Source organism: Cheilinus undulatus, linkage group 5 (genome assembly GCF_018320785.1).
Source record: "Cheilinus undulatus linkage group 5, ASM1832078v1, whole genome shotgun sequence".
Classification (NCBI taxonomy): Eukaryota; Metazoa; Chordata; class Actinopteri; order Labriformes; family Labridae; genus Cheilinus; species Cheilinus undulatus.
Window position 1 is genome coordinate 50570184 of NC_054869.1, and position 27599 is coordinate 50597782.

Below are 27599 nucleotides of genomic sequence, written 5' to 3' on the forward strand. Positions count from 1 at the left end.
TTTTAACCCTTTTTTTGCCACGTTCACTTATTTTTATTGCCAGTTTTACCCATTTTTCACCACTTAGATAAAGCTCTTGAGAAGGTTTTTTTTCAACAATTTGGCTCTTTGGTTGAGCAGGGTTGAGTATCACTGCTCTAAGGGCTTTCTTTAGGAGAGAGACAAAATCAAAGGCAAGGATACTAATTTCTATACCGCTGACATGTAGCTACAAGATTTACCACATTACACCTGACTGAAACAACAAGTCCTCGGGAAAAATACCAACAGTTATGACAGTAGCGTGACAAGGCATGCCTGAATCTTTTAAATACAAACCCCTATATAACAGAAACAAAAAATAAGGACGTGTGTGTTTGTGTAACAATTCTTCTTTAAATAATTCTTGTGTTGGGAAAACATGTTTACTTCCCTTTTAAATGGTGCCACATTAGTAAGGAACATGCGTTCGTGGGATGAGCAGCAGAGCTGAGTGTGTGGGTTACACTCGTGAAAAATGTGCCAGATCTTTTCTGCCGATGCCAAACAGTTTATTTTATTTCCTGTTTCTTAAAAGAATGAATTGTGAATTTGCCAGTATATATTGTTTCACCGGTATGAAAGAATGGCTTCATGGTGATGACTATGGTAGCAGATATTTTTGTAGCAGTCATGCACTGATTTAGTTTGAACTGAATATATTCACACGTTTCATAAAACAACTGCATTTATATGGGAATGTATGAAAATAAATAATCTTTGTACAATGACTGATGTCAACTGTTCACCATGTTCAAAGTTTTCCACACACTAAGTTTTGTTTGTTTCCTGTTTTTCATATAAATCACCAGACTGTTGCTGCAGCAGTGGCAAAAAAAGACAGAATCTATTTGGGGCAATGTTTGCTGGAATGTTGCTTATATGATTTTAAACAGCATTGTGAACAATATTTCACTCTTTAGTTTATTCTTTACAAACTATGATGAGACTCTTGAGGTTGTTGTTTTTCTGGGAGAATGAGTGGATGGCTGTCTGGTAGGCCAGTGGTTCTCAATGTTGGGGTCGGGACCCCCATGGGGGTCGCAAGATGTCCTAAAAAAACTATGAATACTTTTTAAATTACACTGTTGCCACTTTACACCAATTTTGCTCAATTTTAACCAGTTTCATCACTTTTTTCAACACTGTGCAGGCATCTCAAGTCTCTCGGATTATTCCGGCGGAGAGCCCAGTCTGAGTGCTGGATGTCGCTGTCTCTCTGCAGGAGCAGTGAAACCAACACGGGATGCTTCACGGATACAAATTCTTGCAGATGCATTCAGGGTGAGACATGCTTCAGACGCATGGTGTGAGCGGTACCGGAGCAAAATTGGAGCGGGATGGAGCGCAAGATAAGGTGCCGGTCCAGCTTTTTTGAAAAAACCACTCCGCGTCTGGCCAAAATCCTTCTGTTCGCGCTCCTCGCTCGCTCTCGCTCAGAGAGGGTTAACACTCAGAGAATTTAGATATTTTTCAGAGGGGGATAAAGAAAAACATTTTCTTCACATACAGGAAATTCATTAAATCTGTTCATTTCTGTTTCAGAAAATATAAATTAAATATCAGACACAAGGAAGGCCAAATATGTAAAATCATATTAAAGTGAAGTTAATCTGATTATGGTCCCTTTATTAGCAGATGTCTGACATTTTCAATCCAACTATCTCTACTGCCGTCACAGTCAGGAGACAGCAGTCAACAGCTGATGGCAGCGTCCGCAAATTAGCCATAGAATTCGTCTGTGTATCAGTTACAATATATATCTGTCGTTTCCTCTACTGTGAATCAGTATAAGTCAAATCAGTGTCATCATGAATGTGTGCCCAGACTTCATCATCACGGGTTGAGAATCAGATTGCTTCACTCACATTAGGACAAACTTGCCTTTATAGTATTCTCTGGTCCAAACATAACACAAACTTTTAAAATAATAGTGCAACAAGAATTTCACAGAAATATCATACATGCCACAGGAAGCAACATATCTCCTGATGTTCTGCGTGACAGTTCACCAGGAGGCAGATGGAGATTAAATCAGACACTGATGTAGTGCTACGTTTAGCTGTTCTGATTATTTACAACAGTGGTTCTCAACCTTGGGGTCAGGACCCCACTGAGGGTCGCAAGACACTGATAGGGGGTCACCAGACGCTTTAAAAAAAACTAAGAATATTTTTTAAATAACATTGTTGGCACTTTACACTAATTTTACCTCATTTTACCTCATTTTCATCACTTTCTAACACAATTCTTTCCAATTTTAGCACATTTTTGCTACTTAAAACTCATTTTTTGGTCAGTTTCAAACCCTTTCCATCACTTTTTTTCTGCCTGTTTTTGCCACTTTCTTGCTATTTTTGCCTCTTTTGACCCATTGCCTTTATCACCCCCTTTTTGCCCATTTTAACCACAGTTAACCCAATTTTCCCAGTTTATAACAATTTTACATTCCGTTCCACCTAATTTCTACCATATTTTGCACTTTAAAGCCATTTTAGCCACTTTTTAATCTCTTTAAACACTTTTTGTGCCCATTTTTGACACTTTAACCCATTTTTTGGTTATTTTTTGCCATTTTTAACACATTTATGTTCTTTAAAAATCCAATTTCATCACCTTTTCCACCATTTTTGCCATTATTGATATGTTTTAGGAATTTAAAACCTATTTAAATTATGTTTTAACACAAGTTTTTTCATCTAAAGAAGGCTAAATGAATAAATAAAGATATTTCATTCTTTGATAAGAGTGGCTATTATTCAGGTCAAACATAAAATATGGTTTTCGCAGCTCAACTTCACAATAGACCGTGGTTTTGCTGACCTCCATGGGCCCCCAGTTTGGATGGATCCCAGAAACCTCCCCCTTTATCTCTCCTTATGGGCAGCCTTGTCTGCACATGACTATTCTTGGATGTTCCTGGCTGTTCAACCACCTTCAGGTACAGTGGGGGTCCCCGGTCTCTGGCAACTGTATTTTGGGGGTCGCGGGCTGAAAAGGTTGAGAACCACTGCTTTACAAGGAAAAATAAGCTGGTTTTGTTGCCAGTTTTCACTTGCACCTTATGCTTTTATAACCTGAAATCTAGGAAAGCTTCAATAGGAAACATTTGAGAAAAGGCAGAGGCTATGAAAAAAACTCAGTGTGATTGGATGAACGTTCTTTCTGTCACATCTCTACAGGCCAATCGAAGCAACAAAACACGTGACATAGCCGCTATCGCACTGCGCATGCACAGCTACTGAGGAAAAACACAAAACATGGCGACTGTAGACATGTAAGTACTCGACTTTTGTCATTTTGAAAAGAAAAGAACTCACTGCTGTTCTTTGTTCTTCTTTTAACAAAGAAATGTTGTCAAGTTCTGATAAAACTGGCGCTTTAGCAGCATCCACGCTAATCTCTTCCTCCATAACTGCACCAGCTCTTGCTGCTGCTTGTTTACGTCTCGACTCTGCTGCGTCTGAAAGTACTGCCCCTCGTCGCTGATTGGTCCTGTCACTTTCTAACTGGGCCCAAATGGTTCAGATGGGAGCTTAACAAGATGGATTCTCTAGTGAAAAACAAGGACACGGGCGCATCCAGCTGCTTTTCAAGGTTGATGCTTTTGTAAATGGATGAGAAAATGCTCTAAAAGAAACAGCTTTACATGTTTCCAGCAAGAATCAATGGTGACATTAAATTTTAGCCTTTATTGAACAACAGCCTACCGACTAATGTTAGCATCAGAGTGTGAATGTGTATGGATGCTAGGAACAACGTCAGCTACTTTACCTTGAAGGTATTAGCCTGTCACTACCTTAATGGTAATGCTTGGAGAGTAAAGACACTATCACACAGATTTTTAAATAAATAAATGTGCATGAAATCATTGTGAATGATGAATGTCATTCTGAGGCTGGAGACATTACCAAATAATTAACCCTAACCCCCATCGATGGCAACAACACATCCTTTTTTAGCAGCAGCCTATATATGAACTGAACCCTTGGTAAATGAAGCTGACTCCTAGTGGTGCTTACTGTCATAACCTCCTCGTTGTTGAAAACAGTGAGTGAAATGGTCTTTGTAATGCAATCTAAATATTGGACAATTCAAGAGAATCAAATAAGAATGAAATCCTGTTGGAGTCCTCTGGAAGTCCCTGGACAGCAGAGCTAAAAATCCCCCTGAGGCTGGTCAGCACAAGAATTCTGCATATTGCACAAAATTGATGTAAAGGAGCAAAAAGAGATGGCAAAATTGGGTGGCAAAGGGGGTTAGAGTGGCAATAATAAATACTTATGGGGATCGCCCATTCTCTGGATTTATCAGGGTCCATTCTCTGGGTTTATCAGGGTCCATTCTCTGGATTTATCAGGGTCCATTCTTTGGATTTATCAGGGTCCATTCTCTGGATTTATCAGGGTCCATTCTCTGGGTTTATCAGGGCCCATTCTCTGGATTTATCAGGGTCCATTCTCTGGGTTTATCAGGGTCCATTCTCTGGATTTATCAGGGTCCATTCTCTGGATTTATCAGGGTCCATTCTCTGGATTTATCAGGGTCCATTCTCTGGATTTATCAGGGTCCATTCTCTGGATTTATCAGGGTCCATTCTCTGGATTTATCAGGGCCCATTCTCTGGGTTTATCAGGGTCCATTCTCTGGGTTTATCAGGGCCCATTCTCTGGGTTTATCAGGGCCCATTCTCTGGGTTTATCAGGGTCCATTCTCTGGGTTTATCAGGGTCCATTCTCTGGGTTTATCAGGGCCCATTCTCTGGGTTTATCAGGGCCCATTCTCTGGGTTTATCAGGGTCCATTCTCTGGGTTTATCAGGGCCCATTCTCTGGGTTTATCAGGGGCCCATTCTCTGGGTTTATCAGGGTCCATTCTCTGGGTTTATCAGGGCCCTTTCTCTGGGTTTATCAGGGCCCATTCTCTGGGTTTATCAGGGTCCATTCTCTGGGTTTATCAGGGCCCATTCTCTGGGTTCATCAGGGCCCATTCTCTGGGTTTATCAGGGTCCATTCTCTGGGTTCATCAGGGTCCATTCTCTGGGTTCATCAGGGTCCATTCTTTGGGTTCATCAGGGTCCATTCTCTGGGTTCATCAGGGCCCATTCTCTGGGTTTATCAGGGTCCATTCTCTGGGTTCATCAGGGTCCATTCTCTGGGTTCATCAGGGTCCATTCTTTGGGTTCATCAGGGTCCATTCTCTGGGTTTATCAGGGCCCATTCTCTGGTTTTATCAGGGTCCAGTCTCTGGGTTTATAAGGGTCCATTCCCTGGATTTTTCAAGGGCCCATTCTCTGGGTTTATCAGGGTCCATTCTCTGGGTTTTTCAAGGGCCCATTCTCTGGGTTTATCAGGGGCCCAGTCAAATCGGTTTCCGGCCTGTTGGCAGAACTACTTGTATAGACTTTTTTTGAATTACTTTGACTTCAGCAAAACTCTCACCACATGATCATCTTTTTATTCTATATTTAACTAATTTCATGCATGTTTTTTTATTTGAAATGGTGAAATATACAGTCTGAAATAATTAATTTCTTTTAGGTATCTGACCCCTCTCGGTGTTAACTCAGTGTTGAGAACTCCCAGACCCAGTGGGAGGGAGTCTGTTCAAATGAGTGGATCATAAGTTCATCCTCATCGATTCCAATTGTTTGTTGCCATTACTAATAATTTATATATATTAAGAGTTAATACTGCTATATTTGACATTTTTTTTCCTTTTCAAACTGTTTTTAGTTGCCTCTCCTTTAGCTTCATCTGTGTCATTATGCTCCCTCAATTTTTGGGTGGTGCACTTAAAATTCCAGGTATTGTTTGGTTGCTGTGGTACTGGAATAGATGTTGATATTGTTTGATTTTTATTAGTATATCAAAGTATAAAATTCTGGTATCATAACAACTCTGAAATGACACAGACATGTAGCTTTACAATACTGTAAACTAGTTAAGCCAAAATGCAGATGTATTTGTAAATTATTCTTTAAATAGTGTTTCACAGGAAGTTTGCTGAAACAGTGTAATCAAATGTAAATGCAGTAGTTTCCAGAAGGTTGCCTCTTACTTGATGCATGGTACGTTTCCTCTGAGGAACTCTCTTTGTCCATGACACTCAATACCATCCAGAGCAGTGCAGATAACCGGTGTATGGTTCACCTCTTTTTGAGTCTGGCCACCCCACTAAACACAGAAATATCAGAAACGGTTAATGGTGCGGCCATTTACAATTATTGGTGATCTTAACTCTATCAGACTTACCCCAACACAGCCATAGCCCAGCTCAAGATAGGCACTGTTGTTGCCTGCGTGGTCTACTGGGTCTTGACAGTAGATGAACTCCTCTGGTCTTCAATAGACATAAGGGGTAAAATGAAAAAGAAAAAGAGTGAGAAAAGTAGCTTGCAACTGAAACTCACAAGTATTTTCAGATGTCTATGAAAGAAACGCACAGATGCCTTCCATAAGACGTGATTTCTAGTCTTTCTTATATCATTGCTTGTGCAGGTGTGGAAGTAGAAGGCGAAGTCTTTGAGAGCAGGTGACTCCCTCATCAAGCATAGAAAAAAATAAAGCTACCATGTAAATATGAACTGTTTCTGGTAGTGGTGGTAAAAAAAAAATCCTTCACACAATGCATGCATACAGTACTGCTAAAAAGTATTTCCCCCTTTCCTGATATCTGATTGTTTTCACATATTTGTCTCACTTTCACATGTTTTAGATCAAAAAAATTTCAATATTAGCAAAGATAATAACTTGTTTGACTTAATTTTTGGAAAGCTGAGTTAAATTTCACTGGCCACACCCAGGCCTGACTACTACCAGACCTGTTGAATCAAGAAATCCCTTAAATAGAACCCGTCTGACCTGAAGTAGGCTAAAAGACCTCAAAAAGCAACACATCAGGCCATGATCTCAACAAATTCAAGAACAGATGATGAGAAAGTCATTGTCATTGATCAGTCTGGAAAGGGTTAAAAAGCCATTTCTAAGGATTAGGGACTTCTGTAAAACATGGTAAGAGCTGTTATCCACCAATGGAGAAAACCTGGAACAGTGCTAAACCTTCGCAGGAGTGGCCAGCCAACCAAAATGACTCCAAGAGTGCATGGAAGACTCATCCAGGAGGTCCCAGAAGAATCCAGAACAACATCTATAGACCTGCAGGCCTCACTGGCCTCAGTTAAGGTCAGAGTTCATGATTCAACAATAAGAAAGACGCTGGGCAACAATGGCATCATGGGAGAGTTCCAAGGCCAAAACCACAGCTGACAAAAAAGAACACAAAGGTCTGTGTCACAGCTACCAAAAAACATCTTCATGACCACTGAGACTTTTGGGGAAATATTCTGTGGACTAACAAGAAAAAGTCCAAACTTTTTGAAAGGACTGTATAATGTGACATCTGGTGTAAAACTAACACAGAATATCATAGAGGGACCATCATTGTCAAACATGGAAGTGATAGTGTGTTGATCCACGGCTGCTTTGCTGCTTCAGAACCTGGACCACTTGCTGTAGTTGATGGAACCATGAACTCTGCCCTCCACTAGAAAATCCTGAAGGAGAATGCCCGGCCATCAGCTTGTGACCTCAAGCTCAAGTCCACCTCTGAATGGCTTATAAAAGAAAAAAACAAAAAACAAAATGAAGGTTTCAAAGTTGCCTAGTAAAAGGCCAGACTTAAATCTGATTGAGATGCAATTCTGCAAAAGTGAGTTGACAAAAATTCCTCCACAGTCATTGATGTGTGGTAATAAATTGATTTCTTTATTAGCAGCCTTCGTTCCGCAATGCTGCTCAGTATGAAAGCAACCGTTCTGCAAGGGGGGGGTGGATCTCGCCCCACTTCTGATCCGGATCGAGAGGTAGTGTCAGAGCCGTAACAGACTTTTCCGCAGCGAGTGTGAAAGGACGTCACGGCATTCCGCAACGGCGAGTGTGCACTGCTGTCTCCATAAATGGGAGATTTAAAAACCAGCGTGGCTTAATCGAGGGCCATTTCATCTGAGAAAACAACGAAGGGATAAATCAAGGAATAATTTGGATTAACTGGAGAGGCTGTGAGGTTAGAGAGCTGATCACACTCTGTACATGAGAGGAGCGAGCAGACACGTCTCTGCTCACAGCAGCGTTTAAAAAGTTCCATGATGTGTTGAAGTGAGCTCGGTACTCTGAAGTTTCCGACCTCCAATGTAAATATGTGTGCTGTGACACTGCTTAAAGTTGGACCTCCAACTCAGAAACATGGAGGAAAAAAGTCTATTGGATCTAATCGATCAAAATGAATGTTCATGTTATTTTCCCCGTATTTCATTTAGAAAATACAAAGTTCTGAACTGAGAAATCCAGAGTTCCAGTAATCAGATGTAAGCTCAGTGTGCACGGCTCTGTTGCAGAACAGATGGGTATTCCTTTTCGCCTTTATTGCAGGATCTCTGTGTTAAAAACGGCTAATGACACTCATGAAGTCAGAGGCAGAATAAAGGAGGAGCTGGGGTGGAGGAGGGTTGTAAAGAGCGGCTTGCAGAAGGAGCATCAAAGCATAGCCTGAAAAGAGAGGTTTAAAAATGGCAGCATACATGCAATTTGTCAATATTTTGCTGGATGAATAAATCTGCTATCAGCTGATGAGGGCTTGCGAGATCAGCTGATCTCAGTTATGTGGCAGCGCTTGACTCTGTAGCCTGCCTAGATTTATTGTAACCTGGAAGAGGCTATTTTGTATTGATATGGTTTGGCTTTGCCTTGAAATTTTGGCTCAATCTGAGGTATGCCCTGGGATAAAAAGATTGAAAACCACTGCCCTATGGGATAAACAGTGTAGAAAGTGGGTGGATGGAGAGTGAATGAAATTGCAACATAATAAAATGTTGATAAAGGTCAAAGACTGACTAAAGGTTAACAGCCTTTTTCCCTTCAAATGCAAATAAAGTCAAGTATACTTGATTTATTTATAATTCCAGGTGAATGTTGTTATATTGCAGAATGCAATTGCTTACGTTAACTTGACTTGTACAAACAGCAGTGATATGGATATGGAATCGGAATCATTAGCGTAAACGTGACTAGGTGACGTATACACTAATGATATGGCCTTTTTCAGAATAACACCATTTCGGAGATTATCCAATGAAACAATAGTAGCTGTGCGTAGTTAGCATCATTTAGCATGCTAACGCTAGCATCTGGAGAAACGTCCGCAGTATACTCACAGATGGTTGCAGAGGACGACGGGGGATGGTGGTCTGTACTCGTAAGTCTCTGTAGAATTCGTACTTTCTGGTGGTATTTCATATTTAGCCGTTTCTGACGGCTGCTCGCTGAACGGGATCGCTGTAGCCCCCTGACCAGGAGATGTAGAAGGAGACTCCGTCGTCGTTGAGTTTTGGGAGTGAATTCCATTCAGACATTGCAGCAGAATCACCGTCAGCAGGAGTAAAAACTGTCCACACAGCAGAATGTAACTCACCGAAATCATCGTCACTCTAAAATAGTTAAACAGCCGTTGGTCCTCCGACAAAAAACCACATAGTTGACATAAAGTAGGCTATCTGATGGCACCCTAACGTTGGAACGGTCTGTTTGGGTTTCCTGTGTGTGACGTCATCTTCTTCCTCCTTCTCGTGGTCTGTGGCTGTTGGCTAATAACTTACAGTAGCATTACCGCCCCCTGCCGGCCTGTAGTGGGATCGTAGTAGCTTTATTGCATTGATTCTTCAAACTTTGACCCTTGTCCCCTGAGTTCCTTTGGAAATTTCTCAAAGTTGTAATGCTTCGGTGAGTGACTGTCTTAAAACCAATCTTTTCTGTCCATAGAGCTACAATACTCCCGTCTCCCTTTTCGTATAACCCTCTATTCAGAGCAAAATCCAAATCCTCTTTTCTTTCTTTTTTTTTTTTTGTTTTTTTTAATAAAAGTTTCCCTCACTACTTTCCTTTGGATGCTGAAATAGTATGTCCTTATTGCCTTTACCTCAAACACCTTTTAAACAGTTCATATGTAATTAACAGACAAAAGTGGACTTATGACTTTCCTGTTGCGTTCAATCTGGTTGTCTTTGGGTATCGTGGATGGTGCCTTCTGCACCCCTGTGCCAGTGATAGCAAAGGTCAGATGCATTTATGTCTTCGGGTTGTCTTTTTGGTCATCCTTCACACATTTGTGCATCTAAGTCATACTTGTGTTCTCAACAAGGCTTTCAGGATTCTTTCTTCAATGCTTGCACAGATGTCCACTATGGAAGAGGATTAGGGCCACTGAAAAAAGAAAATTCTAGGTGCAATTTTATTTTTTAAAAGTCAGAATTCTGAGTTCAAAGTCAGAATTCTGACTTCCTAAAAATGCTAGAATTATGACTTTAATCCCAGAATTCTGACTTTAAACTGAGAATTCTGACTTTTTTCTCAGAATCCTGAATTTTTCTAACCTGAGATGTCAGATGGATGTGTTTCACACATCCATCTGGGAAAGCTTCAATAGCAGACATCTGGGAAAAGGCAGAGGCTTTGAAAAAACTCAGAGTGTGATTGGATAAACGTTCTGTCTGTCACATCTCTACAGGCCAATCAGAGCAACAAAACACGTGACATAGCCGCTATTGAGCTGCGCGTGCGCAGCTACTGAGGAATAACGCGAAACATGGCGACCATAGACATGTAAGTACTCGACTTTTGTCATTTTTGAAAAGAGGAAAACTCACTGCTGTTCTTTGTTCTTCTTTTAACGAAGAAATGTTGTCAAGTTCTGATAAAACTGGCACTTTAGCAGCATCCACGGTGAGCTCTTCTGCCAATCACACCGGCCTCTTGCTGCTGCCTGTTAACATCATGACTCCACCACGTCTGAAAGTACTGCCCCTCGTCGCTGATTGGTCCTGTCACTTTGTAACTGGGCCCAAATGGTTCTGACAGGAGCTTTGCAAGATGGATTCGCCAGTGAAAAACAAGGAAACGGGCATATCCATTTGCTTTGCAAGGTTATATTCTTTAAATATTTCGTAGACATTCTGGAGGTGTGTTTTGGGTCATTATCCTGTTGTAGGATGAAACTGCCCCAAGCAAGTGCTTTCCACAGGGTACATCATGGCACTGCAATATGCTGTGATAGCTTTCCTTCCCCAAGGTCCCTTCCACTCTTTAAAAATCTCCTAATCTACCAACTCCAAAGCCACCAAGACCATCACGCTGCCTCCACCTTTCTGACTGATTCTTTTTACCTCTGTTCTTGCATCTTCTCATTTATTCTGCGTCTCATAAATGTTCTTCTGTTTGATCCAAAGACCTTAAACTTGGACTCGTCTGTGCACAACACCTTCTTCCAGTCTTCCAGTGTCCAGTCTTTTTGCTCCCTTTTGAGTAAAATGGTTTTCAGCTGTGCAACATGATTAACTTGGATTAGCAGCCATATTAGGAGACTGATGCAGAGGACTGACAGCTGTAGATTACTGTGAACTGCATGAAAATGTTTATCTTTGGAAAACAGTTTATTCTCCTCATTAATGTACACTCAGCACCCCGACATGACAACATGAAAACAACTATTCCAAATAAAAACTGAAATATCACATTGGCGTAAGTATTCAGGCCATTTGCAAAAAAAACTTGAAATTCAGCTCAGATTCATTTGTTCCCCCCAGTCTTTGCTGAGATGTTTTTACACCTTAATTGGAGTACACCTGTGGTAAATTAAACGGATTGGACATGTGTAAGAAAGGTACACACTTCTCTATGGAAGGACTCATAATGACAAAGCATAAATGCAATCTTAAAACCGAGCCATGAGGTCAGAGGAACTGGCTGCAGAGCTCAGAGACCTGAATTGTTGACAGGCACAGATCTGGGGTTGGCAACAAAAACCTGTTGCACTAAAGGTGCAAGAAGCGGCCTCCATAATAATCTGTTTTCAGACAATGAAATATGTTAGCTCTTGGTTTGTTGTGACTGTTTGATTTTATTGTATTTCACTGTATCGTGTTACTGTTTGTATATTTGTTTGATTATGTTTTGTGTATTGTCATGTCTCTTTGTGGACCCCAGGGGGAATAGTCGTTACTGCGGTAACAACTAATGGGGCAAAAATAAATAAATAAATTCTGACATGGAGTAAGTTTGGCACTACCTCTTCCAGGCGCTGGTCACCCAGCCAGCCTGAGAAATCAGAGGCAAAGAACCATGGGGTCTCTTCTCTTTTTTACTGTAGTACAAGTAACTTTTTTTTAACTCTAAAAAATTCAAGAAAGAAGGAAGAAGAAGAGGGAAGATAGGAAATCAAGAAAAAACATTTAAAATATTGAGTACTTTAATGAAGGTGCAGAGGCAGTTTCTTTTTTTAAACCAATTACACAAGGTACCACTTCATTATTTGGTGATATAGTCTTTGTCATTTCTGTTGTTGGCTCAGTAGCTGGCTAAACTTTACAGCAAGTTTCATCTGGTGATGAAACACCATTACTTTTTATTTTATTTTATGGAGACGTTATTTTTTGGAGGGTTTCTCATGTAACTCAGTGTAGAACTTTCTGATTCTAAGCATCTTTAGTATCCACATGTAACTTCACCTCAATCATGTATGATGTTATCATGTATTGAAATGAGATGCTCTTTAGTCATCAGTAACGGAGGCTGATGAATGAAACTTTTCAGTATACAGTGGCAGATCCTTGGAATGGCAGCCTTACCAGTCTGTAGGTGAGGGGGGGTCAGATCACATGCAGGCACATTCATTAGCAGCTATAAGTCACAAGTTAGATTTTCACTCTGTTTTGAACTCCTCCTTACTGCAGTCCACATCTGCTTTGCCCAGTGAGTTCTTCTGGTCTATTTTGGGTGGGAAAAGCAAGTCAGGGGTAAAATATTTAAATTCCCCACCACTCACAGAAGAAACAGAAGACATGAGGGGAGAAGTGAGGTAGCCCCGGCTGTGGACACTGGAAAGGGCTCTGAAATCCACTCCAGATGGTGCTGGTGGGAAGAGATATGGAGCTGATGCTGCTGTAAAGCTCCAGTAGGGATAAAACAGAAAGGCTCCAGATTGTGAAAAGCTCACCAGGTCCTGTTAACAAGCAGAAAAAAAAATCAACCAGTTATCTGTTGACAAAAATGTACAGCTGAGATGTGAAATGGGGGGGCTATCGGGTAGGGACGTGTAAGAATCATATGACAGGTCATGCCCACAAGGTGATGATTATTTCAACGCAGGAAGTGCTGCAAATAACTGGGGTCTCATTTATAAAGATTTTTGTTGTATGCACTTTATTCTGTATTTTTACAAACCCATCACTGCAATGAAAAAGTGCTCTGAAACATGGTGAATGTGTGAAATGTTAGTGAAACTCCCCAGATTTAAATGCAAAAAGAATGATCGATCTATCTTATCGGGTTTCAAATCTACCGCCAATCAAAAATGAAGATGCTAATCGTTGCGCTGGCACTACGCTGGGTTCTATAGGGTTAACTTTGAATAACACTGTCTCTCCTTGTCGTACACAGTACTGCCGTCCTCAGAGGGTTAAGTTGTTGTAAATAATGACTTAAGATTCCTCAGTGCTAGTGTGTGTGAGTGTGTCGGGTATTAGTGCCCATAGTACAGGAAACTTGCACATCTGTAAAGGCACAGTTAGTACTGAGGTAAACTTTATGGACTAAAGTATTTGGCTGCCTGACCATCACACCAACAGGGACTGTGAAGAAATATTTAAATAAATGCACTTTTGATATGCATTTGAAGTCTCTGAGCTCTTCAGAGCAGCTGACTTTGTATCACAAATGTTTGAAAATTGATTTGATTGATTTTATACACCTTTGTCTGAGTGAAACACCTGAATTCAGTAGACTCTTATAGATCCTTGTTAGAAGCAAAGGGGATGTAACACTTAAGATAACTGGCTCCGCTCCAGCTTTTTCAAGAATGTTGCAGGCATAAAATTTAGAATATGTGTAAATTTCCCAAACAACAACAAAGGAACATTTATTATCTTGTCTTATCTTCCCAGGTTGGAAATGAGCTGGATGAAGTGGCTTAGAAGAGGGAAGTCTGGGCTTCCCTGCTTAGGCTGCTGCCCCCGCGACCCGATCTCGGATAAGCGGAAGAAGACGGATGCATGGATGGATTAATATCTTGTCTTTGTGCGGTGCTCTGCTGAATTTACGTTGAAAGATTTACAAATCACTGAACTGTTTCTTTTCTTATATTTCACACATTATCCCAATTATTTTTTTTATTAAGGTTTGCACAAAAAATCAAATTCCATAGAGAATCACAATAATCTTGAGTTAATAAAACTTGAAAACCTGCATTTTTTATTCACTCAAGCATCCCTGATCAAACATAAATGTCTGAGATTTGTGACTTAACAAGGCATTCGTGTAGATTCAGGTCAGAATGTTGAAATCTACATGCATATATGGAACAGTAGGATCAATCACTAAGTTAAGCTTCTTAAGAGTCTGAATATTAAGTATCAGTAAAATGTACCGTACTAACAGGTGTCTGAGTTAATAGTTGGTTGTACCTGAACCAGCGGATGCTGAGGTGGCCTGGTGTGAAAGCCTGGAGATCCTGGAGTCCTTATAGGGGCTGTCAGGCTCAGTCCACACAGCATTGCATGCTCCAGGAGTTTTGGTGGATAAACACAACTGTGAGGGAGACTGCTGCATAATTTGCAAAACCGATCCCGCTCTAAGCATTGTGGCTGGCAGCAACCAGCTGAATCAGCTAAGTCAGGGGAATCATGGCTCTTACTGGTGTCCATTTCTTCCTCTGCACTGAGGTGACTTTGTGCTGTTATTTCTGTTGATGAAACTCTGGACTGTGTTCCATTTTCCTGCTGGGTGATGTGATCTTCTTCTTCAGGATTGTCCTCAACATTGTTGTCTTTGCCACGCCCACTTTCATGAGAATCTGACAAATAAAATGTAAAGAGTCATTTTAAACTTCTGTTCTGTGATAGAATCTCGTGTGTTAACAGAATGACTAATGAACACGATGAAGTTCTGTACCTGAAGATGTGGAGTTTACAGAGAACTGTAGCGAGGAGTCTATCACAGGTTTACATTCACTGTCCTGAATCAGGTTTATGTTCACTGGTGTCTCTTTAGACTTTACTGGTAAATGCTGCAGTTTCCTAAAGAAGGAAAAAATAGGCATGAATTTCATAAAAGAAAACCTTTCATGTTTTATTTTTTTTATTAATTTGTCTAGTTGTTTCTATGAATTTTTATAATTGTGACCTGCCAATGGGGCTGCACATCTTTTACTTTTACAAATCAGATTAATGAAGTTGATTTGTTAATGTGCACTTGTTGCGACTCATCACAATTTATCTTTATTTTTTTACTCTTTTTTTTTTCCTTTACTTTAAACTTAAAAACACACATTTTATTATTCAGAATGAGTGCTAGCCCATCTCATCCCAGCCTGTCAGCCAATGTCAAATATTTTACAAAGAATGTTCAGAATCAAACAAACATTTTTTCTGGAGTAAGTGTTTGTTATTCCATAAATGATTGTTTACATCAGGAGTGTCAAACTCAGTCACAGCAGGGGCTGGATTCTGGATTCAGGTCTAACCTGAGGGCCTAACAGGGTCACCTTTAAACCGTCAACCTCATTTCACCAGTAATAAATTATGAAAAAAAGGAAAAACTTTGATAAATGATTTTGAGGTTCAAAAAGTAAAAAAGATAAGTTTAAAGGCTCATAATCTGAGAAAAGTAAATTTATTAGTTCAAAAAGGTCAAAACATGACATTGAAATTGAAAAAACTGTGTTTTTTAAAGGCAAATATATTAGAAAGAAAGTCAAAATTATGAGTTTTAAAGGTCAAAATATGAAATAAATGTGTAATCATGACATAAAAAGTCAAAATTTGATTAAAATTTTTAAGTTGTGAGTCTAAAAGGTCAAACAATGGGATTATGAAGTCAAAGTTAAGAGTTCAAAATATGAGATAAAATACAAAATAATTAGTTTAAAAGGTCAAAACATGACTTAAAGGGATACTTCAACATTTTGGCAAATTCGCCTATTGCCATAATTCCAATAGTCTTAGTAATCGGTTGGTTTCCTTTAGTTGTCGGTGCAAGCTGTTTCTAGATCTGGGGGGACCGATACACCAGCTGCACAGCTAACACTATGGAGACAGATGGTATTTTTGGCTTTCCCTCATCAAACTCATCAAATACACAATCCAACAACTCCAAAATGCTCCCCCCATGGACAAGTTGTGACCTGCACATTCACCATGCTATGAAATAATCATGGAACATTACGAGACGGAGATGTTTTAAAGCTAAGTTAAATTAAAAGGAAAAATAAACACACAGTTGGCTAATGTTTCTGATTAACCCTGATATAGATATGGAGAAAAACTTTGCAGAAATATGTGCTTTAATAGAAATGTGTAGTTTATAATGTTCCTTTTATACCAGAATGTATGGTTAGCTGATGCTACTGTCCATTCTGCTGATGAGTTAATACTGAGCGCAGATCAGTTTAGTACAAATCAGAGCAGTTTTAATTGATTCCAACTGGAAGGAAAAGCTTCTTTTCTGCTGTTTTCTAACAGATCAGTCCAGTGGACAGCCGTGTGCATGTCTCAGTTATTTTTACTTGTTCAATGCTTGATGCATGAGTATGCACATCATGATCTGATCTCTTTATTACCTGAATTAATTTTGCATGTGTAAACATACAGTAGCTGCTGAAATCGTTCAGCTGGCTGTTAATAAAAGTGCTTGTGTGACGTCTGGGATTTTAAAAACAAGCTGACAGTGAGAACTGTTTGCCTTTTGCAGTTCTGCAAAATAAAAAAAAAAAAGTACTGAGATGTGATTTTTGGTACTACTCTCCAGGTGATGCTGAACAAAGTTAAATAGAACTATGGCCCCAAAAAGAAAATTTGTTCTTTAGATATTGAAACAAAATATAAAAGTTATTTTTACAAAGATATGAAGGGAACACGCATGGGTGTAGCTAGGAATACTGGGCCCCCAGAAAGAATATTACACAGCCCCCCTTTAACCAGCTAGCCAAGCAACAAATGTAGCATATATATGTATTTCGATGTATTTTGAAGCATAATTTCCCCAGTTATGCACAATACTTTTACTGTGGTTAAACAGAATTTACTTGCATTATTTTGCAGTGCTGGACTGTACCATCTAGACATTTTTAAGGGAGGAGCAGAGGCCCCTCAGTATTTCTTTTACTCCATTTGATACAAATTTCAGTCTGCTGACCGATTCAGTAATGACACTAATTACTAAGAAAAAATAGATAAAAACACACTTTTCATTACAGGCTCCTCAAGGGTCCCTCCCCACTGTGGGCCCGGGTAATCAGTACCCTTGTCCCCCCTGTGCTGCGTCCCTGGGAACACTTACCTCTTCTCTCTCCTTCCATTGCCCGTGTCTCTGAAGCCCTTAGCGAAAGGATTGTTGTCTATTTTCAGCTGCGTGATCTTTAATGGCACAAATAGAGAGACACATGAAGTCTTGATTAATTCTAATTGTTTTATTATAAGCCTAAATTGTGACTTCTTCTTTTTAAACCCATTTCATCCAGTTCAAGTCTCTGATCTCTTTTTGTCTCTTTTATTAACCCACTGGTTCTCAACCTTTTTAGCCTTTGACCCCCAAAAAGAAGGTGCCAGAGACCGGGGACCCCCACTGTACCTGAAGATGGCTGAACAGCCAGGAACATTCAAGAATAGTCGTATGCAGAGATGGCTGTCCATAAGAGGGGAGATTTCTGGGATCCAGCAGAACTAGGGGACCATGGGGGTCAGCAAAACCACGGTCTACTGTGAAGTTAAGCTGTGAAAATCCTATTTCATATTTAACCAGAATAATAACCACTCTTATCAAAGAAAGAAATATCTTTATTTATTCATTTAGCTTTTTTTAGATGAAAACATTTGTGTTAAAAAATATAATTAAAATGGGTTAAAAATTGATAAAATTGGTTATGATGGCAAAAAATGCTGAAAAAGTGGTGAAATTGGATTTTTAAAGAACCATAAATGGGTTAAAAGTGACAAAAATAACCAAAAAATGGGTTAAAGTGGCAAAATTGGACAGAAAAGCGGTAAAAGGGGATTCAAAAGTGGCTTAAAATCACAAAAAAATGATGGAAACAAGGTGGAATGGGATGAAAAGTGGATATAAACTAGCAAAAGTCGCTAACAGTGGTTAGAATGGGCCAAAAGGGGTGTAAAAAGGGGTCAACAGAGGCAAAAATAGGCAGAAAGTGGCAAAAATTGGTTATGAAGTGCAAAAACAGGCAGACAAAAGTGATGGAAAGGGTTTAAAATGGACAAAAATGGGTTTTAAGTGGCAAAAATGTGCTAAAATTAGCAAAATTGGTGTCAAAAAGTGATGAAAAAGGGTTAACATTTGGTTAAATTGGTGTAAATTGACAACAGTGTAACTTAAAAAATATTTGTAGTTTTTTAAGGCATCTGGTGACCCCCTCTCAGTGTCTCGCCACCCCCAATGGGGTCCCGACCCCAAGGTTGAGAACCACTGGTTTAAGCAACAGACATTAAAACCATATAACAACCCATAATTCTACAATTAGATATCGATCTATTTTTTTTACATTCATAGACATTCAGCAATGAAAAATCAAAACTCATTTCCTTGGCATGATATGCACATATATGCAAAATGTATTCTGAATAAAACCAATAGCTACCAACAGTGCTGTAATAACTTGATGACATACACACAGAGAGCGCTGTAGTGCAGAGGTTCTCAGCCTTTTCAGCCCCTGACCCCCTAAATAAAGGTGCCAGACCCCCACTGCACCTGAAGGTGGTTGAACACAGCCATGCACATACAAGAATAGTCATGTGGAGACAAGGCTGTCCGAAAGGAGGGGGATAAAGGGGAGAGCTTTCTGGGGCCCAGCCAAACCAGGGGCCCATGGAGGTCAACAAAATCATGGTCCATTGTGAAGTTAAGCTGTGAAAACCATATTTTATATTTGACCTGAATGATAACCACTCTTATCAAAGAAACAAATCTCTTTTTCAAATCATGTGTGTAGTATTTATCTCTAAAAATGTAAATCTGTTGTGTTAAAAAAAGAATTAAAATGGGTTAAAAATGGAAAAAATGGGTTAACAATGGCAAAAATGGTGGATAGGTTGGTAAAATTGGATCTTAAAAGTAGCAGAAATGGGCTAGAAGTGGCAAAAATTATATAGGGATGGCTAGAAATAACAGACAAAAAGGAAAAAATGGGTTACAGTGGCAAACATGGGCATAAATAGTGGTAAAAGGGAATTAAAAAGTGGCTGAAAAGGCTTTAAATTGACAAAAATGGGTGGAAATCTGGTGAAATGGGAAGAAAAATTGATATAAATAGGCAAAATAGTGCTACCTGAGACAGAAAAAAGGCAGATATTGGCAGAAAATGGTCAAACTGGCAAAGATGGGTATCAGATAGTGAAATGTGGTTAAAATGGGAAAAATTTGGCATTAAAAAGAGGTAAAGTAGGGTTAATACTGGCAGTCATGGGTCAACAGAGGCAATACTAGGCAATACAGGCAGAAAAAAAGTGGTGGAGAGGGTTTAAAATGGCAAAAACAAGTGTTAAATGTGTTAAAGTTTTTGGGAAGAATGATGTGACTGGTTACAATTTGGCAAAATTGGTGTAAAATTGCAACAGTGTAATTTAAAAAATATTCTTAGTTATTTTTTAGGGAATCTGGAGACCCCCTCTTTGTGTCTCACGACCCCCAATGGGGTCCCAACCCCAAGGTTGAGAACCATTGCTGTAGTGTACTCCATAAAATTTGGACCATTTTTAAGGAGTCAAGCACTTTTAAGTTAAAATATATGCTCCACACAAACGTGAGGTTTGCAGGCATATAAAAGAAAGATCCCAGAGATACACATGTGGACAAAATTGTTGGTACCCCTATGTTAATGAAAGAAAAACCCACAATCATCACAGAAATTACTTGAATCTGACAAAAGTGATAATAAATAAAAATCCAATTAAAGTTTACCAATGAAAATCAGACATTGCTTTTGAATTGTGGTTTAACAGAATTATTTTTAAAAAACAAACTCATGAACAGGCCTGGACAAAAATGATGGTACCCCTAGAAAAGATTGAAAAAAATGTGACCATAGGGACATGTTCAACCAAGGTGTGTCCTCTAATTAGCATCACAGGTGTCTACAAACTTGTAATCAGTCAGTCGGCCTATTTAAAGGGTGACAAGTAGTCACTGTGCTGTTTGGTGACATGGTGTTAGGGTTACCACACTAAACATGGACCAGAGGAAGTGAAGGAGAGAGTTGTCTCAGGAGATTAGAAAGAAAATTATAGACAAGCATGTTAAAGGTAAAGGCTATAAGACCATCTCCAAGCTGCTTGATGTTCCTGTGACTACAGTTGCACGTATTATTCAGAAATGTGAGATCCACAGGACTGTAGCCAACCTCCCTGGACGTGGCCGCAGGAGGAAAATTGATGACAAATCGAAGAGACGGATAATACGAATGGTAACAAAAGAGCCCAGAACAACCTCTAAAGACATTAAAGATGAACTCCAAGGTCAAGGTACATCAGTGTCAGATCGCACCATCCGTCGTTGTTTGAGCCAAAGTGGACTTCATGGGAGACGACCAAGGAGGACACCACTGTTGAAAACAAATCATAAAAAAGCCAGACTGGAATTTGCCAAACTGCATGTTGACAAGCCACAAAGGTTCTGGGAGAATGTCCTCTGGACAGACCAGACAAAACTGGAACTTTTTGGCAAGGCACATCAGCTCTATGTTCACAGACGCAAAAATGAAGCATACCAAGAAAAGCACACTGTCCCTACTGTGAAACATGGAGGAGGCTCTGTTATGTTCTGGGGCTGCTTTGCTGCATCTGGCACAGGGTGTCTTGAATCTATGCAGGGTACAATGAAATCTCAAGACTATCACGGTATTCTAGAGAGAAATGTGCAGCCCAGTGTCAGAAAGCTTGGTCTCAGCCACAGGTCATGGGTCTTGCAACAGGATAATGACCCAAAACACACAGCTAAAAACACCCAAGAATGGCTAAGAGCAAAACATTGGACTATTCTGAAGTGGCCTTCTATGAGCCCTGATCTAAATCCTATTGAACATCTGTGGAAGGAGCTGAAACATGTCGTCTGGAGAAGGCACCCTTCAAACCTGAGACAACTGGAGCAGTTTGCTCATAAGGAGTGGGCCAGAATACCAGCTGAGAGGTGCAGAAGTCTCACTGAAAGTTATAGAAATCGTTTGATTGCAGTGATTGCCTCAAAAGGTTGCGCAGCAAAATATGAAGTTAAGGGTACCATCATTTTTGTCCAGGCCTGTTTCATGAGTTTGTTTTTTAAAATAATTCTGTTGAACCACAATTCAAAAGCAATGTCTGATTTTCATTGGTTAACTTTCATTGGATTTTTATTTATTATCACTTTTGTCAGATTCAGGTTATTTCTGTGACCATTGTGGGTTTTTCTTTCATTAACAGAGGGGTACCAACAATTTTGACCATGTGTGTAACTGTGACAAAGTGCTTCAAGTAACTAAAAAAACCTTCTCAAGAGAAAAACATCAAACATGACTGAACTTGTCAGTCCTGAGGAGACTCTTTATATGAGGAATGAGGATGAAACATCATTCATACATTCTGCCGATATGTGCATGTCAGCAGAGTAATTTCCAAATCTACCAATAACAGACATTATTAAGCTTTTGTCTGCTGATATTTCGTCCCACTGGTACCACTGTACATTTTTCAGTCCAGAAAAGCTATTCAGATTATACTGATGGAACAAACTTCCTACCTGATCATTCTGGTAAGCCGTTACTGCGATGAATGCTGTCTCAGAGAAGACGTATGTCCTAAAGGTGCTGAAAGGAAGCTTCAGGATGTCATTAGCCTTCACAATATGAAAGCGCGGCTGGTATTTATGCATCGAGTTGAGAATCGTCTGTGGATGAAAGATGGACTTAAGTGAAACACTTGGAGAAATATTCTTTAAAAGTTGTCTAGTTTTCCGATTACAAACTGGGCCCAGGGATAAAATACTGATCCAATAGATCAGGGGTGTCAAACTCAATCACAGCTGGGGCCGGATTCTGGATTTAGGTCGAACCTGAGGGCCTAACAGAGTCACCTTTTTAACCAAAAACTGTTGACCTCATTTTCACCAGTAATAAAATATTAAAAAAAACAGCACTGATGATAAATCATTTGAAAATTTAAAAAAGTAAAAAATTATAAGTTTAAAGGCTCAAATCTAAAAAGTCCAACCTAATATTTCAAAAGATTTAAAACACGATATTAAAAATAGAAAAAAATGTTTATAAAGAGATGAGGAGTCTAAAAGGTCAAAATACGGGATTAAAATGCAAAAATTAGGATTTGAAAATGTCTACATATGAGCTAGAATTAAAAACTAATTCACTTAAAAAATTAAAAATGTGACTTAAATTTAAAATTGGGAGTCTAAAAGGTCAAAATATGAAATGAAAATTAAAAATGATTGACTTAAAATGTCAAAATATGGGAAAAAATTTGAAATCATGAGGTCAAAAGTCAAAACATGACTTAAAATTTTAAACTGTGAGTCTGATAGGTCAAAATATGGGATTAAAAAGCCAAAAGTCGATGTTGAAAATGTCAAAAAACGAGCTAGAATTTAAAAATATGACTTCAATTTCAATTAGGAGTCTACAAGGTCAATTCAAAATATCAAAATATGAGAAAAAAAAATTGAAATCATCAGTTAAAAAGTCAAAATGTGGGATTAAAAAGCCAAAGTCAGGAGTTGAAAAGGTCAAAATATGACTTAAAATTTAAAATTGTGAATCTAAAAGATAAAAAAAAGTGCCATATCATCGATATTGTGAGTTTAAAAGGTCAAAGTATGAAGTGAAAAGTAAAAATTATAAGTTTGAGTTGTCATCTTGAGATTCAAAATTGAAAAAGAAATATATAAAAAAATATTTCTTTCCCCACATTCTTGACTTTTCATGAAATATTTTTTACTCTTTACTTTTTCAGGTTTTTATGGCTTAACAAGGATATTTTAAGAAATCAAGTTGAAGTTCATATTATTATACTGGAGGAAATCTGCAGACCTCATACTGGTGGGCCAGTTATAATACTAATATGATATGATCTTGTGGGCCGGATATAATCATTCCACGGGCCGGATTTGGCCCCCGGGCCTTGAGTTTGAAACCCCTGCAATAGACTGTGCAAAAATGTGATTCCACACTTACAAACCCCTGCTTATCCGATATGTTGTTGGTCAGTTTCAGTCTGTGGAAGCTGACCACTTTGGACATCCACTGCTCACCCGTTGCTGGACTGTCCGGGTGGATGTACATGCGTTTGGGCATCTCAGGATCCGCCTTCCCCGCCACCATCCAGCAGGAGTTATGAAACTTGTATCTGCTGTCGTCCGCTGCCACTATGTCCATCAGAAGAATGTACTTGGCATGACTGTCCATCCCTGTGCATCTGGCTCTGAGCGGTGGAAACATGCGTCTGAGGGTAGGAGAGATACCGCTGTAAACGACACCCATATACACTTAAACCATGGAATAAGGCCACATTAACAGAATCAGTCTGGACTAATATCACTGTATTTTATTAGCTTATATGCTTACATACACACATGCACTAGGGGTGAGGGGAAAAATCAATACAGCATAGTATCGCGATATTCTAAGTGGTGGCGTTTAAGTCAAACCTATGGCCTTTTTTGGATTTTTGAACAAGCAGGGTACAAACAAGATGGACATGACTGATGGGGTTTGCAAGGAGGGCTGCATGAAAATTAAATTCTGCAGAAATACAACAAACATGCAGGTTGAATAAAGTGAGCTGAATATAGACTTGGAATATTTTCTTAGATGATAAAACCTCTTTTTTTATTAAGTTTTACTTTGTGGATGGAAATGCAGATGACAAAAATGTTTCAACCATAATAAATCTAAATATGTGGTTTTGCATGGGGCTGAAGCCAGTCAGTCACATGGCTGACATATAGAGACGGACAACCAGACAACCACCTATGGCCAGTTTAGAGTGATCAGTCGATCTAACGAGCATGTCTTTGGTGGTGGGAGGAAGCCAGAGTACCTGGAGAGAATCCACAAACATGCAAACTCTACACAGAAAGGCCCTGACAGGAAAGTGAACCAGGAGCCTGTGAGGCAGGAGTACGAACCCCTGTGACCCCATGCAGACAGAATACTCAACAAAATGTTTAGAATCATGATACAATCTTGACTTACAGTGCTAAACAAATTTATTAGACCAGCACCCAAAGTAAGGTTTATGCCACAGCTGCCCTAAATTAACAGCATTGGTAATTACCAAAATGTTTTTTTATGTTTCTGCAATGGTTAATACATCAATATGTAGAAGCTCGTTAACCCAAATGATATTTTTAATGCTAAAATATAATTATTATTGTTATCCATGAATTTTCAAATTTAAAAAACCTGAAAAATAGTAAAGCACATTAATATTTCTTGATTAATATGTCAAATTATGGTTATTTACTTGCATTACTGAAGAGAAAAATTAGTTTTAGTGGTTGAATGTTATGCTTGATTCATTTCTGACTTCTCAGAGAAGCCCAGTGAGCCGGCTCAAATTTGGGTGAATTCAGTTTGAAATTCCTCATTCCTGTTCAAAATGGTAAAACGTGGAGAGCTGACTGAAAATGAAAGAGTCCGCATTAAAGCACTTCATGATGCTGGATGGTCTCTGAGACAAATCTGACAGGTGGTCTAATACATCTGTTAGGCACTACAGTACACTACTGGGCTTCTCTGAGAACTCAGAAATACAGGCAGGCAGTGCCAGGGGACACACAAGCAGGAGAGGACGTGGGCGTATCGGGGGGAGGTCGTCCAGTTTTATTGTGCCGTATTTTGTATTTATTTTATTTATTTTACAATAAAGTAACATTTGTAATACAATTTTCAGATGTCTTTTATGTCACTGAAGGCAAAATTATAACATTCAAATTACTGTTCTGCTTGACAGACTCTCTTTCACAAAAATGCATTTTTCTCAGCTTTCTAGGAAAAAAAAAAGTGGTCTTTTAGGTGAAACTAGCCTCTATTCAACTTCAGATAAATCAAGAACGGAACAAGCTGCAAACAAACGGTGTTTTGCTTGATGATATACAGACTTTCTTCTTTCATTTGAGTTATTCTGTGTTTTCAGAGTCATAGTACAAAATATTCTGTGGGTCTTGAAAGATGACTTAAAATGGCCAAAAATGCTGGCACAAGCCACTTTCCATTTTAAAGGGCTGGCACTCCATGAGTTAATGTTATTAATGTCTCTGAACATTGGATGGCACAACTACTGGTGCAGTGGGTCACTAACAGCCATTTACAGTGTACACATGATATTAAGTTGACTTTATGAAATTTTCCAAATTATTTTCAATTAAATCAACTTGTAATTTAGTGCAATGGACTTAAAATATGAAATTTAATAATTATGCAGAACAATTGAGTTTGCAAGAGATTTAAAGTTAAATCAACTTGGTATCTAGTTTGTTGTGCTTAAAAACTTCAGTTAAACTCACTCAAGTTTTCATTATACATCACTTCAATTTTTTAGGGCCACCGGTTTCCTCAAATGTTTAAAGTAAATTCAACTCATCCGGGCTTACAGTGTACAAGAGAAGAACCAGCCACAAAATACTGGCCGATTTTCACTGACAGTTTTCTGAAATTACAGTATATTGGCAGCATTTTTATTTCATTGAGGTTTAGTAAAATGGTATCTCCCCTGATAAAATCTCTATTATTTTAAAGATCAGTGGTAGAGTCCTCACAGATCTTCAATCATATTTCTAACCAAATGTAAGGAAGCAGGTCTAAAAGGACATTTGGCAACTTTTGGAAAAGCGGGTGAAAATGACTCTTTTTCCTTCATTTGTAAACGTTTTTTACTGACAGAGTCAAAACAATAAATGATTTTGGGAGTCTGTCAGACTTCTATTTTTGATAACATGGTATCAAACAGGAGCCAATAACTGTTTTATTTTATAGTAAAATAAATAACATAAAATAAACTGTTATTCTTCATTTAGACATTTCTAGGCCTAGATAATCTTGTGTGAAACACCGTAACTGTAAATATTCTTTTTACTAATCGATAGAAATGAGTCTGTCTTGCTCTGTTTTAAGGCTGAAAATATAAATCTCTTATCTCTGAAGAACTTCAGCTTCATTCGTTCACTCATCTACTGTACCTCCCAGATTTGGTTATAACCATTTCGGTCCCGTATCTGTGGAACTGTCTCCAAAGGTCGCTTTCTTCCAGAGAAACTTTGGGCTCGTCCTCTGCCCCCTCTAAAGACTGGACAGGCCTGCTGAACACCGAAGTCTGCTGCGGAGGTGACCTGTGGCTCATCGGGTCTGTGATGAGGTCTGACGATCCTCTGGAGGAGAAGGCGACGGCCGTGAAGAGGGCCGGTCCTAACGCAGGGGTCGGGTCTCCTGCTCCGGCTGGGAAGGACTGGAGGGTTTCTGGAGAAGCACAAAGGTCGGAGAAAACACGCATGGTCTTAACATGGGAAGAAAAGAAGATCTTTGACTCACTTCAGGCTAACATGTTAACTCTGTCTGCAGTTTCAGTCATCTCTCTCCATGCTTCCCTCGGTTTCCTCGGATGACTCCTGGTTGCTTTCCGCTGCTCTCTGATGCCCCCTCGCCTCTGTCCACGCTGATTTGCTCATTGACACTTTTGGACTCGTGACACCAGCGGTGGGCGGAGTCATCCTCTGTTGGCCTTTTGTGCCCCGAGTGTTTTAAACACTGTAAAACCGAAAGTTGTGTCTGATCAAATAATTTAAGCAAATATTACTTTAAAAACTACGTTTTTTTGCATTACTCAAATATTTGTGGAGCATTCTACACTGATAAAAACATTCAGCCCAGTCTGCTTAAAAACCTGGGCAACTTTTATCATCATTGTTTTGTAGATTATTCAGATTAATGTTTGTCAAAACTTCTTCTCTGTTTTAGTTCAAGAACAAGAAAAATGAAGTGAAATGTACTTACATTCTCAACAAGACTAATCTTCGTTTAACTTCATGTTTTCTTTGAAATTCATTTAATTTCAATTATTCTCAGCTTGTAAAACTGACTCACACTTCCAATGCAGTTTAACACAATAATAAGAGCAGTATAATTTATGCTTCCCAGCTATTTTGCATGCAAGTATCTGCATTTGTTTCCATATATTCTTGATATTCCCTCATTACTGAAATTATCAGAGATTGGTTAAATATTAAACTACAAAATTAATTCAGCCGGTCAAACTGATTTTCAGGAAGTCCTCTTTTCACTCATGGTGCAGACGTGTTGATCATCAGAATCAACAATAATCCATCAGAGAGATGAACAAAGGAATCCCAGCAGTGATCTCTGTACAACGTTCAACACCTAAACCCACCTGATCTCATCTAAACACATCTAAACACATAGAAACACTCTGCCCCAGGGCATCATGGGAAAATTCTTCCACCATATCCCCATATCCCCATTACTGCCATGTCC

The 27599-nt window shown here is 39.2% G+C and overlaps 2 protein-coding genes across 2 annotated transcripts; both read right to left on the reverse strand.

Moving 5' to 3' along the window:
* Nucleotides 1-6073: 6073 nt before the first annotated feature.
* tm2d2 (TM2 domain containing 2) lies at nucleotides 6074-9612 on the reverse strand. The gene is made up of 3 exons (XM_041787451.1): nucleotides 9229-9612; nucleotides 6272-6359; nucleotides 6074-6193 (listed from the first exon to the last, which is right to left on the reverse strand). The coding sequence occupies exons 1-3, from the start codon at nucleotides 9492-9494 to the stop codon at nucleotides 6074-6076; spliced, it is 474 nt and encodes a 157-aa protein (XP_041643385.1). The 5' UTR covers nucleotides 9495-9612.
* Nucleotides 9613-12042: 2430 nt separating this feature from the next.
* tbx3b (T-box transcription factor 3b) lies at nucleotides 12043-26709 on the reverse strand. Its single transcript, XM_041788000.1, has 7 exons — nucleotides 26291-26709; nucleotides 23286-23553; nucleotides 21842-21988; nucleotides 17399-17475; nucleotides 15014-15138; nucleotides 14527-14915; nucleotides 12043-13067 (listed from the first exon to the last, which is right to left on the reverse strand). Exons 1-7 carry the CDS (start codon nucleotides 26599-26601, stop codon nucleotides 12768-12770), a joined length of 1617 nt encoding a protein of 538 aa, XP_041643934.1. The 5' UTR covers nucleotides 26602-26709; the 3' UTR covers nucleotides 12043-12767.
* Nucleotides 26710-27599: the final 890 nt, after the last annotated feature.

Bases quoted from the DNA above. Each gene is read 5' to 3' on its own strand.
- tm2d2 (XM_041787451.1), bottom strand. From the start codon at position 9,494: ATGATTTCGGTGAGTTACATTCTGCTGTGTGGACAGTTTTTACTCCTG. The intron at 6,360-9,228 runs GTGAGTATACTG...TGTCTATTGAAG, and splicing joins GTCGTCCTCTGCAACCATCT to ACCAGAGGAGTTCATCTACT. The intron at 6,194-6,271 runs GTAAGTCTGATA...TTCTGTGTTTAG, and splicing joins TGGGCTATGGCTGTGTTGGG to TGGGGTGGCCAGACTCAAAA.
- tbx3b (XM_041788000.1), bottom strand. From the start codon at position 26,601: ATGCGTGTTTTCTCCGACCTTTGTGCTTCTCCAGAAACCCTCCAGTCC. The intron at 23,554-26,290 runs GTACAGTAGATG...TCCTACCCTCAG, and splicing joins GTTATAACCAAATCTGGGAG to ACGCATGTTTCCACCGCTCA. The intron at 21,989-23,285 runs GTAAGTGTGGAA...TTTCATCCACAG, and splicing joins TATCGGATAAGCAGGGGTTT to ACGATTCTCAACTCGATGCA.